Source organism: Labrus mixtus, chromosome 12 (assembly GCF_963584025.1).
Source record: "Labrus mixtus chromosome 12, fLabMix1.1, whole genome shotgun sequence".
Classification (NCBI taxonomy): Eukaryota; Metazoa; Chordata; class Actinopteri; order Labriformes; family Labridae; genus Labrus; species Labrus mixtus.
In genome coordinates this window covers 3,295,094-3,307,471 of record NC_083623.1, presented here as the reverse complement: position 1 = coordinate 3,307,471, position 12,378 = coordinate 3,295,094, and the positions used below count along the sequence as shown (strand labels likewise).

The 12,378-nt window shown below is 39.7% G+C and overlaps 2 protein-coding genes across 2 annotated transcripts; both read left to right on the top strand.

The window, feature by feature from the left end:
- The first annotated feature begins 60 nt into the window (after nucleotides 1-60).
- Nucleotides 61-4,765, top strand: nsl1 (NSL1 component of MIS12 kinetochore complex). Its single transcript, XM_061051547.1, has 6 exons — nucleotides 61-305; nucleotides 1,988-2,060; nucleotides 2,186-2,316; nucleotides 2,580-2,634; nucleotides 3,292-3,359; nucleotides 3,449-4,765. The coding sequence occupies exons 1-6, from the start codon at nucleotides 114-116 to the stop codon at nucleotides 3,695-3,697; spliced, it is 768 nt and encodes a 255-aa protein (XP_060907530.1). The 5' UTR covers nucleotides 61-113; the 3' UTR covers nucleotides 3,698-4,765.
- A 189-nt stretch (nucleotides 4,766-4,954) lies between these two features.
- Nucleotides 4,955-7,608, top strand: batf3 (basic leucine zipper transcription factor, ATF-like 3). Its single transcript, XM_061051405.1, has 4 exons — nucleotides 4,955-5,324; nucleotides 5,953-6,057; nucleotides 6,878-6,922; nucleotides 7,120-7,608. The coding sequence occupies exons 1-4, from the start codon at nucleotides 5,250-5,252 to the stop codon at nucleotides 7,261-7,263; spliced, it is 369 nt and encodes a 122-aa protein (XP_060907388.1). The 5' UTR covers nucleotides 4,955-5,249; the 3' UTR covers nucleotides 7,264-7,608.
- The last annotated feature ends 4,770 nt before the right edge of the window (nucleotides 7,609-12,378 follow it).

The window sequence follows — 12,378 nt, the reverse complement described above, 5'->3', positions numbered from 1 at the left end:
CGGCGCAAACTGACGCGCTGGTGTTATGGTTCCGGGGGGTGGGAAGCATTCGAAGACGGACCAGGAAGTTCCGGTTTTGCGTCAACAAATTATAAACAAAGTTGGCGGTAAAGATGGAGCCCGTAGAGACGAGTGAAGCTGCGCCCAGCGATGAAACAAACGAGGAATACAGAGTGAAAGTTACGTCGAAGAAACAAGTAACAGAGCAGATAAATAAACATAAAGAAACTCTGCGGAAGGTTCTGGACGGACAGACGGACATCGAGGAGGAGACGAAGCGGGTGTTACTGCAGGAGCTGCAGGCGGTGAGTCCCAACAAACAACAACTATTAAACCCTTTAAACCCTCATTATACTGACTTTATACTGCAGATAATCTGTGTTTTTAAATGTGTTTAATTCACATTCCAACATAACATTCAGTATTTATGTGTAAAGATTTACATTTGTTTACAGAGTTTTTCAGGATTATCCACCAAATCTCGTCTGAAAAAAGACAATTTAGTTGATTTCTTTGTAGATAACATAAATTAACACTTAAAATATTTGTATTCAAAGCTTTGTACACTTTAATTAACATCTAATGACTAATTCGGCTTCGTAACTGTGGGGGTAAATGAGAGAAAACTTGACTTTACACTTCAGTAGAGCCAGACCGATTTGTGTGTTTTGGGCTGATTCTGATATTGATATTAAGAAGAGACAGAGAAATCTGAAGCTGATATAAGATAAGATAAAACTTTATTGATCCCCAGAGGGGAAATCCGGGCGTTGCAGCAGCACAGACAAGAAAGCTCAAAATACACATTAAACAGATTAGATAAGATAAATAAAAATAAAAACAGGGGGTATATACAGTACAAAATGAATGATGAAGTTAACTATGCAGGGAATTGGGACAGTATTTACAGAGAATGACAAGATAAAGTGACAAGTGATGATTAAAGTGATGATGGTTTGATAAAATAGCAGCAAGTAATGTAAACAGCAGAGAAGAGAGGCAGTGTTGTACCACAGTACTGCAGAGTGCAGTTATATAATATAATGTAGTGCAATATGAACAATATAGTGTAATATAATGAAATGTTATATAATATAGACTAATATAATAATATATAGAATGTACAGTATATATGTATATATATATTGATGCTAAATAATAATAATAATAATACAATGTTAGTAATGTTAATAATGAAGCAGGTCATGTGGTGTTTTATGGGGGTGAAGTTTTGTGTCAGGACGGACTGTTATTGATGTCATAGGCTGCTGTTGTACAGTCTGATGGCAGTGGGCACAAAGGAGCGCCTGAAGCGCTCTGTTTTGAACCTGGGGGGGGGGGATGAGGCGTTGGCTGAACAGCTCGTCATGGAGAGGGCTGATATGTTTCTTAGATTTTTCTTTGATCTGCAGAGATAGATAGATATATACACATTTGTTGTGGCCAGATGGAAATACGGATTATTTATGGTTAAAAAATGCAAAAAAGCCAAACATGAATACTTTAGAATTGTTTGTTTACATTATTGTTTTTTGGGCCTATTTTGGATTCAGCTTTTATAAATTAATTTTGGGTAATTTTGCATTGTTCCTCCCTCTTTGGAGGAACCGGCGCTTCGTTGTGTTGATCATTTCATGGATCACTTATGAAACATTTGTGGGGAAAAATAAATAATCAATCACCCCTTGATACTGAGTGAGAAAGCTTGTTGTAATCCATATAGCGCCCTCTGCTGGTGACAGAGAACTGCTAGTGTAACACAATAAAACTAAAAAATGAAATGCTGTTTGACTGGTGAATATATAGTATTGTCTAGTAATAACAGCCATTTGATTAACGCCGATAGTCACTGGATATGCTAATATTGGCCGATATTATTGACAAAGATATGGCAGCTGTGATAAAACTACTATTGTTGATGTCAACTCTAAATTGCTGTATTAGAGTTTATTGCATTAATTATTGACAACTATTTGTATCTGTGCAGAACTTTGAGGCAGCTGTTCAAGAAAACGTGTTGGTGAACGGAAAACCTTGGGAGGAAGCACCCGACGATGAAGGTGATCCACGCTGCCTCCTTCAACTCTTTTGAAATATGAACATTAACATTTCATCTTTATAGAGAAAAAGGTGTTGTCCTGAATTAAATTAATCCCTATTTAATATAAAATATTACACCGGGCAGAGAGCGAGGCTGTTGACCTGGAGCGCCTGCTTGATGACACCCTCGTTGAGACCACCAGGAGGCGCCGTACGTACCCGAGAAAGATCCTGCCCCATGTTATCCACTCCCTGAAAGCCCAGCGGAAAATCATGGTAGGTGTCAGAATACGTCCTTTTACTAAGGTCTAACAAAACACGTCTACTTTTCAGATTCAACAGCACTGTTACAATTAGTGACATCTAAAAGTGTGCAAGGTGCAGCTCACGTGACCTCATCAGACCAATGAGGAGACACGCCATCCAAACAGACAAGAATTGATTTTAAATCCCCACAAGCTGCACAATAATTGTGCAGCATCCAGAGCTGTTGTGTCTTAAAGTGAACTTTACTAACGTCTGCTGTGTTTGTTTTTTAGGGGCTGTACGAGCAGACAGTCCAACCTCAGGAGGTGATCAGAGATCCTGAACAAGGTAGTTACTTCAAATCACTTAGCCTGTAGATAAACACATTTTAAACATGATTTACTGTTCTCTCTGTTCTAAAAATAGAAACTTCAAGTTGTTATCTAAAGTATAAACTCCGCTTTGTTTACATTCACTTACCTAATCCTGCTCTCACTTTGCTTCTATATATTTCCTTTGTGAGCATGGTTATTTATTTATTATTTTTATCAGTTTTATTGGTTGATATTTATTTCTCTTAAATACCCTGATTGGAGGAACTTTAAGCACTTAAATCATGTTCATCATTTTTATAATTTCTTTGTGTATTTTATAATCTTTAGTAGGCTTTGAATAGTTTTCCTTCTCTCTAATGTGTCACATCTGGTGTCATAGATGTCACTATCGCACTGGCTGAAAAAATTCCCTATGTGCGGGTGGTCTGGGTTCGGGTCCGACCTGGTTCTGGCTCCTTTCCCGCATGTTGTTTCCCGCTCTCTCTCTCTCTCTCTCTCTCTCTCTCTTTCTGTTGATGATTTCTGACTCTCGAGTCTCCACTGTTCTGTCTCTGGAATCAAAGCATAAAAAGCCCCAATAACAACCTAAAAAAAAGGAAATGCCGTTGTTAAATGAGTTTTTGACTCTCTGCATGTGATTAAATTCTTATTGCAATTTTCTATTTACTAGAGAGCATCATGAACGATCTGTCAGCAGCAGCTCCTGTGATGGTGAAACAGGCCATCCAGGTCATAAAGGTAACACACACAACACATCTTGCATTTTTATCAACATGTTTATTTTTCATAAAAAAGCTGCTTATTGACACGTGTGTCTTCTTCTGTAGTCCATCAACACCCTGCAGAAACAAGCCGAAGGCCTCTGTGAGATCCTCAACATGAATCCGAGCCACGCCTCGATGGAAATCCACAGAGAAGTGTTTGGTTCCAACGGCCAATCAGACGCTGCCCTGCCTCCTGTGAACGGAGGGACGGAGGGCAGGCAGCCAATAAAGAGAGCCGTGGAGGAAGCAGCAGAGGCAAACTGTTACGTGCCGCTCAGTAAGAAACCTGCGGCAGAAGAAAAGCCAGAGTGACAAATCCTGCCGCCATTATCCCAGAACAATGGTGATGACGTGATGTCATGGACTAATTGGGTTTCTTTTTTCTCCTCTTTAAAACATACAAAAACAGTGGTTAAAATGACATTACTTTTGGGATTAATCATCAAACTCATCAAACATGTAGTTACAGATCTGTGTCTCATTTATGGACATGAAAAAAAACAATATTAAAGATTAAAACTTGTAAATAAAAAGAACTGTTGTCCCCAGCAACCTCTACATTTCTAAGACCGGAGTCCTTAATGTCCAACATTCAGAGCAGATGTTTCAGAACAAAGCTGCCTCTTCAGAGCAACACTTCCCCTCATCTCCCACCCCTACCTTAGTGATCCGACAGAGTGCAGCCGTTTCTATTATTACGAGACAACAACCCACAAATTCACCCAATAAAACAAATCAAACACCTTACAATAATCACCCAACAAAGATCAACTCAAAAACGAATTAAAGAAAAAAATAAAACCTAAAATCCTTGACTGAGCAGCACAACTCCAAAAGCTTTCCCTCCTCAGGGAGAGAGAGAGAGAGAGTAGGGAATGACATGCTGGACGGAAGCCTCAGGTCAGATTCTAACCTGGGCCGCTCGCTTGGAGGACTACAGCCTCTGTACTTGGGTGTACCTCGTGAGGCGATCAGTCGCTTCACCTGGGCAGAGCTGAAGACAACAGAAGGGAAGAAGAGTCAGCTGTAACACTATCGCTGTTCTCCATCCAGATCTGCAGCCCCAAAATGAATCTGACTCTTTTGTCTGTGGTGTATTTTATAAACCTTTGCAACGAGACTCTCATTATGCCCTTACTAACAGCGACCCTAAGTGGGCGGGGCCGTCTCTCTTCCTCCACATGGTAGCGACGCTGACGATTTGACAGACGGGTTCATGTGAATAAAACATTCCTGAGCCTCTGAGCTTGAATTGAACTGTTATTTTAATATATATGTACTTCTCTTTTTGTACCCTTTTTTTAAAGGCTGAGGTTACAATATTTCTTCATTGTCATAACGTCTAAATATTCTATAAAAACAATAGAAAACCAAGAATGTGCCTTTTTTGTCTTGTCTGTGGCTCTGAGCCTCCAGTCCATTTTATACCTGCTGAAGATGTCACATAAACAGGAGAACATTTGTTTTGGACTATTTTACCCCGGTGATATTTGTGCTTTTTTCATGTAGCTCTTGTGCAGATTTCCTGCAGCATTTTGGTTCTGTATAGGATGAAGGGACATCATGTCACCAAGTGCAACAGTCTGTGCCCCAAACATGGAGGTAAACTGTTGCCCTCGAGTCATATGACTTCACTGAACTGGCTCCGCTGCTGCTTCTTTTAATACGGCAGTGAAATTGAAAGGTGAATAGAAAGCTGAAGTGAAACCGCAGCGTATTTTCTGCCTGGTTTGTTTAGACTTTCTGGTGTCGCTGCACAGTCAACAGACAGCACGTTTTATTTTCTGACACACAGAGTGAGCAGGATATCCTCCTGGTTTTTTTTGTCTTCTAAATTTAATGCAACCATTGTAAAAAATCTGTGATGTCAGAGTGTGATTCTTCCTGCAAATCATATCGGGAGAACAGCAAGAATATCCATCTGTACGAAGGATGTGAGGTAAGAAAACAAAAACAAGCTGTTCCATCATCTCTTTTGGTCTTGTCTTGTTTTAGAAGATGATTTTTTATTGTTCAAACGACACCTTATTCAGATCGGAGGTTAAAGTCATATCCTCGTGCTTAAAATCTGTTTCGGTTTCTGCGAGAGATAGTGGATTCTGGTGACTTAACGTCACTGTTGTTTGTGATGAATGCTGTGATTTTAATGCTGAAATAAATGTAAATAGCTTAAAAGACATTTGTTGGAATAAATATATAAACTATTACAATTAACTACACCAACAACGACATGGAGGCAACTCACAATAATGAAACCTGTGTGTGTGTGTGTGTGTGTGTGTGTGTGTGTGTGTGTGTGTGTGTGTGTGTGTGTGTGTGTGTGTGTGTGTGTGTGTGTGTGTGTGTGTGTGTGTGTGTGTGTGTGTGTGTGTGTGTGTGTGTGTGTGTGTGTGTGTGTGTGTGTGTGTGTGTGTGTGTGTGTGTGGGTGTGGGTGTGGGTGTGGGTGTGGGTGTGTGTGTGTGTGTGTGTGTGTGTGTGTGTGTGTGTGTGTGTGTGTGTGTGTGTGTGGGTGTGTGTGGGTGTGGGTGTGTGTGTGTGTGTGTGTGTGTGTGTGTGTGTGTTGCAGGGTTCAGGGGATGAAAACAGGAGGCTGAAGAGGAGAGAGAGGAACAGAGTTTCAGCAAGAAAGAGTCGGAACAGACAAACGCAGAGAGCTGACCTTCTGCATCAGGTGTGTGTGTGTGTGTGTGTGTGTGTGTGTGTGTGTGCATACTTTTCATGTTTTGTAAGGACCAAACTAGGGTGTTAACAGAAAATGGTACTAAGACAAGATAGACTGTTTTCAGATTCGACAGCACAACATCTCGCCTCAAGTGAAGCCAAAACATTTGGAGCTCCTCCCATTCACTGGCTGCAGAGTACAAGCTCCGCCTCCTCTTTACAGATGGGACAAACTTTAAAATCAAAATTCAAGGGCTATCAAACGATTTATTTAAATTGCGATTAATCACTGAAGTTAAGTGGTTTATTGCAACATTTACATATTTAGTTGCATGTTTGAAATTCCATTATTTAGCTTTTAATAGTTTTTGGTTTGCTTTCATTCTGAATTTTTTTACTACTGTCTTAAACTCAGGGTTCCCTACTTCCTGTTTGGACACAAACCTGCTTTTATTTTGAAAGAAACTAATGAACGTCCGGTTGATAGATGGTTACGACATTAACTTAAAGTCCCCTTCAAAACGGAACTTCGAGAGTATCTAAGCTCGTGTTTTGGTCGTACTTCAAACCAAAATGGGATAGAACCAATCACAAGATAGAAGGCGGGGCATAAAGTTGGGATAAACTTGATTAGACAATTAGCTTGGCACCTCATGTGACCCTAGGCCACCAAAGCATTATTCTATGGTTATTTTAAACAACTGAAACTGACACACACTACTACACAAACTAAGCCCTTGATTAACAATATTAGAGGTCTTATTCTTGCCTTGTCTTCCATCTCTTCTTCTTCTTCTTCTTGTCTTCTTTCGTCCTCTCCTGTCCTCCAGACCTGTGAGCTGTTGGAGCAAAAGAACAGAAAGCTGAGGAGCGAGGTACCTACAAAAATATATAAACTTTTAAATCACTACCGACCACTGCACCAGGTCACACTTTATTATTTTTTTTCTGATTTGATTTTTTTTCTTTACCCGAAAAAGGAACAAAATAAATCTTGTTTTGACAAAATGAGTCGCTACAGTCGAGTGAAACAAGAAAAGTAACAGATGAATATCTGTTGACTTGTCTACAGGTGGATTCTCTCTCTGAAGAGCAGCGCCTGCTGAACAACGCCCTCGTGGCACATGAACCCCTCTGTCCCATCATGCATTGCTCCTTCGCCTCGTCCACCTCGTCCAGCCTGCAGCCTGACACCAGAGAAATCCACTCTGTCTGAGGCAAGCAGTTATGACTCCTACCACGCAGTATGCAACAAAATCATCTGAAGATACACACCGTGTTATAATGCAGTCAACCTCCAGAGGGCGCCCTTCACCATGCTCAGAGACAAACTGTCTCTTCAACAGACAAGAGGACTGAACACGTACTGAACTCACAGTGAACTTATAACCAGAGTGAAGAGCGCCCTCTGCTGGTGGAGCCTGTTACTCAGCTAATCAGGTCCAAAATGTAAATACAGTAATAGATATTTTCCACACGGCACCTTCTTTTATATTACAAAAAAAACTGGTTTGACTAAAAATTCTGTTTGAAATAAATATTTAAATATTGAGTCTAAATTGTTGATTTTGGTTTGACTTTGCAGAAATTATTTATATTTATTCAGAGGTTTTCTCTGCTCTATGAGAGGATAGGATTAGCTGCATCTTAAATGAGAAAACAAACAAAAATATATTTTTGAAAAGCAATTAAAAATAAAGATAAGAAAACTGAAACAAATTGTGTGATTGTAATCTCTGTACAAAATATTTTAAGACATTTAAGTAGCATTTTTATGATGTTGTAGTAACAAAGAGAAGAATTTAAAACAGCCATGCTACATATTTTCCCACCTTATTTACGCTGGTAACACGACCTAAAAGAGCATCTTTGATAAACGTTTATAAACATCTATGTGTGGTTATAAATCAGTCATAAGTACTTATTTTGTGTTGCACCCATAAAGAGACAAGGACTGTCTTCTGTTTGGCAACTTTTTTCACATGTTTAAGCATGTTTAAAAAGCGCTTCTTCTTTTTTCTCGCTCTACTTTTGGGTCCTGCCCCACCAGTTGAGACCCCCTGTTTTAAAGGAACATTACAGAGACGTAAATATGAAAGTTATTTAAAAACAGAAACGTCCATTTAAAGAACCTTAAAATCAGATATATGACACTTTAAATTACAGTAAAACACAGAAATACTGTATATTGTCGAAGAACATTTCAAAATAAAAGTATGACACGTTTAAAGAATGTTAAAAAAACAGAATTACAGAACATGAAATCAATCTGTAAAACTCTAAATATGAAACAATTAAACATTAAAACACAAATACATGCCAGGATAGATTAAGATCACAAATGCATAACTCCATTAGAGGGGCACTGGGAATGTACTTTCTACATGTAATGAGTGTTGGACTGAGGAAGTAAAGAATATGAGGATACATGTGCTTAAACACATGGGGTATTAAGTTTGTGAGATACCTGTGCATGTGATACATTTATGGACTGACCAGATAAAAGATTATCAGTGTCTTATGTTTTGTTTTTCAATCTGCTGTATGACCCATATTTTGTTTGTTTTTGATGATTGAAATGAACACAGCAACTTTGAAATGAAGCTCAAGTAAAAAAAAAAAAAAACACAACAAATCTTTAAAAAAAATAAAAAAAATGGATACACTGACCACAAGCAAAATATATAATGAGATAAAAATAATCAAGTGAGGTAAAAAGTAGTGACACCTTGTTGACTTGGTCTTGTGATAAGGGATCTGAGATAATTCACAGAATAGACATCGGTGTAATACGTAATGTCACAGTTTAAACACTTACTTCTCACAAACACATTCACACCAGGCGCCTCTTCTTCCCTTTGGCTCTGTGTTTTCCCTGCTCTGTTTTACTGGCTGGTTTTTAAATCTTTTTGGCGTCGCTCCTTTCTTGTGGCACACGATGTGAACCAAAGATACAACACAATGAATGAACATAAACAGCTCAAATGTGACACATTTAGGGAACATTATAAAGCAGAAAATACACTTTTTACAAACTGAAATATTACCCTTTAATTTAAATCTAAGACATCAAAAACTGAAGAGAAACTGGAACGTCCATGTCTTTAGATGGATTTAGAAGTCCCTACAATTCTAAAATGTATTTTGATGATTGATCTTATTTGGTAAATGCACTTGAGCTTGTACTTCTGACTACTCAAAGCTCTTTTACACTGCAGGTCACACATCACATTCACACACTGATGCTAGAGGCTGCTGAGTAAAGAGTCCTTTAGAATAACTAATCACATTCATACACATTCATATGCTGAAAAAGCAGCAGGAGCAACTTGGGGTTAAGTGTCTTGCCTCAGGACACATCGGACATGTGGCATGTCATCGCACGACAAGTATAAAACCCACAAAGAGGGAAGATGCTTCCACAAAAACCCACAGCAGTTATTACCAGCAGGCGTTTCGGTAAAGGATGTATGACAACTACAATAAAAAACCACCTTGAGTGTATCATTACCGCCCTGTGATTGCAGACATGTTCACCAACATCATTAAGTGTCTTTCGAAACACGTTCTGCCGGGACATGAGCTAATTTTATCGACGCTCTTGAGGTCATTTGAAGCCACAGACATGTCAGAATGAATCCATAAAGTCTGTGTCACCTACATTAGAATAGAAACAAGCAGTCCTGGTTACGCTTGAGGGCTTGCTGCAGAGGTTATAGTTCCTTATTTATGACCACAACAGCATCAAACTTTATCTACACTGGGGTTCTCTTTCATTTTTCCTTCCGCTTCCACGATGAGCTGAATGAAAAGTGCATCTCGTGTGAAACGAGCTGACGCAAACCAAGCGCAGTGAACGGAAATGGAACTGAACAGTTACTGCAGCAGACTTATGGGAAACTGCACGGATGGTGATTCTTGAATCGCCTAATATGGTTGTGTGGATCGAAAACTACTACTGGTGTGTCAAACTTCATTCACTGGATTCTACCCGCTGCTTAAAACAAACCCTGAGAGATTGAAATCTTCTGGCAGTTCCACTCCCCTGACCCTCCCTCTGCAGGAAACAAAGGGCGCAGTAACAGTAACTGCCCTCAGCACATAAGCACATGAATACCTGCAGATTTCTAGGGAAATCTTGATTCAGATCTCGGCTCAGAAATGATGACAGAATATTACATCAGACTCCTTAGCTGCGTTCAGACACAGCGCAGTGGTCTGGTCTCGTTGCTTCGGGGGGTTAGGACTGAGCTTTTACTTTACTGCTTAGGAAACGAGGTCACAAGTCAACCTACATCACCGATCATCACTCAAACCTAAAATACATATATTCTTCAATTTATGACTTTCTTGTATTCTTAATTTTTGACATATGTAACTCTGACACCTAGTGTTTAAAATAGGTACTGCAGTCAAAATTCACAACATGAAGAGAGCTGTCTCCCCGCTAGTTAGCCTACGTTTAACACACAGAGGTTCATGATAAGAACATATATCTATCTTCTAGTCATTAATAGACTTGGGATTTGGATTTTTTACATGTTGAGCATCAAGGAGAGAAAAATGTAGCCCGTGGTCTGTGAAGTTTCAACGCACACTTACATTTTTGAGGAAGGCGAAAGTCTTCTGTGTAGGTACAGGGCTACGCCGACCTACAGGGTATGCTATGGCGTAGTACCGATGCAGAGGTATAAACAAGGCTTTACTCTACCATGAAAAGATTATTTATGTGGGGGCGTTGGTAGCCTAGTGGTTAGTTAGTGCGCCCAATGTAGCCTGGCTGAAGTCCTCCAATCAGGCTTAAAATCCGACCTGTGGCTCCTTTTCTGCAGGTTTGTCCCCACTCTCTCTGCTCTATCCACTGTCCTATCTCTCTATACACGTATAAAAAGCCCAAAAACAATTATTTGTGGTCACACCAAGAACAACAAACACAAAAGCAACCAGATAAAAAAGAAACACATGCAGGAAGTATCATCCTCCAGCCCCCCCCCCCCCCCCCCCCCCCCCCCCCCCCCCAAACATTTACACACACTTCTGCTGAATTGTGGATGGATTTCTTGTGTATTTCTCTGGAAGAGTCACGCAGCAGTGCCAAGATAGATGTATTCTCATTAAAGATTAACCAATCTTATTGTTGTATCTTTTCCTGGCACTCATAAGGTCATCCTAAACGATGTTATATTCATTGACTAACCCCCAAAGTCTCCACGTATACTTAGAGTAAAATTCCTCAGAAGGTTGCAATTACTAATTCCTTAAAAGTTACTTCACAGGTGGATTTGAGTATGCAACTTCCCAGTGCCAAACATCCTGGTGAGCTTTCTCTTTCGTTCAGTGAGGAAGTGAAGAATGAAGTCTTTGTGCTATGTGCTTAAGCACAGTACGGGACGACTTTGATAGTGTGAGTGCGTCCTAACTCCTCGGATGCCAACCAGAACTCAGGGGGGAAAATTTGAATTATTTCACAAAAAAATTGAGAAATTAAGAATAATTTCACCCTCCAGTTATGATCTACTTTTGAGTCAAAGCAGCTTGGCAGGAACGTTTCTCTTCCCAGTCACACAGATACCATATTAAAAACCCTCCTTGGACATTTTGACCACTGATACACTTACATAATATTTGGTGCAGTTTGCCTTCTTTAAATGTCTTTAAAACTCCATTTTTTTGTCTTGCTTCTTTTACCAATCTTAGTGACTCAAACTCTGATTCCTCTTGCTCAAAAGTTTACCAGGAATTTTCCTGAGGAAGGACTTTAATAGAAAGCAGCGGCAGAGAAAATCAAAATTGCACCACAGAGAGCAGTGTTCATTGAAGTTTCGCAGTTGAAGCAAAGAATTTGCAAGCCATGTTGCATCATGTTGACGTTGTGCATCGATGACAAATTTGGACGTTCTTAGGCAAGTTCAGTTGCACAAGTAAACGGATTCCTGACCTCATCAATAATGGTCACTGAAACTTCACAATTTCTACAGAAAACAGGACACAAAAAAACATCTGCTTTATGGAAGAATTTTATTGGCAGAACAACTTTTAGGGTGTGTTTGCGCCTGAATACACTGGTGCTGTATTCATTGTGAATTGCCCTCCGGGGGCTTGGAAAGTATTTAAATCAATTAATCAATCTTTGTTGGTATATCGGCAAGTCATAACAAGTGTTACCTCGAGACGCTTAACAAAAGAGAAGATGGGATAAGATGCAGGAAGGATTTCTCCTTTGTATTCCTCGCGTTTGTGTTGTCCACACTTCCTTGCCGGAGGTCGGAGAAGGCCGTGCATGAATGAGGATGGCGTTGGTTGTGGTGGTTGTTTCTGGTTTTGATAGACT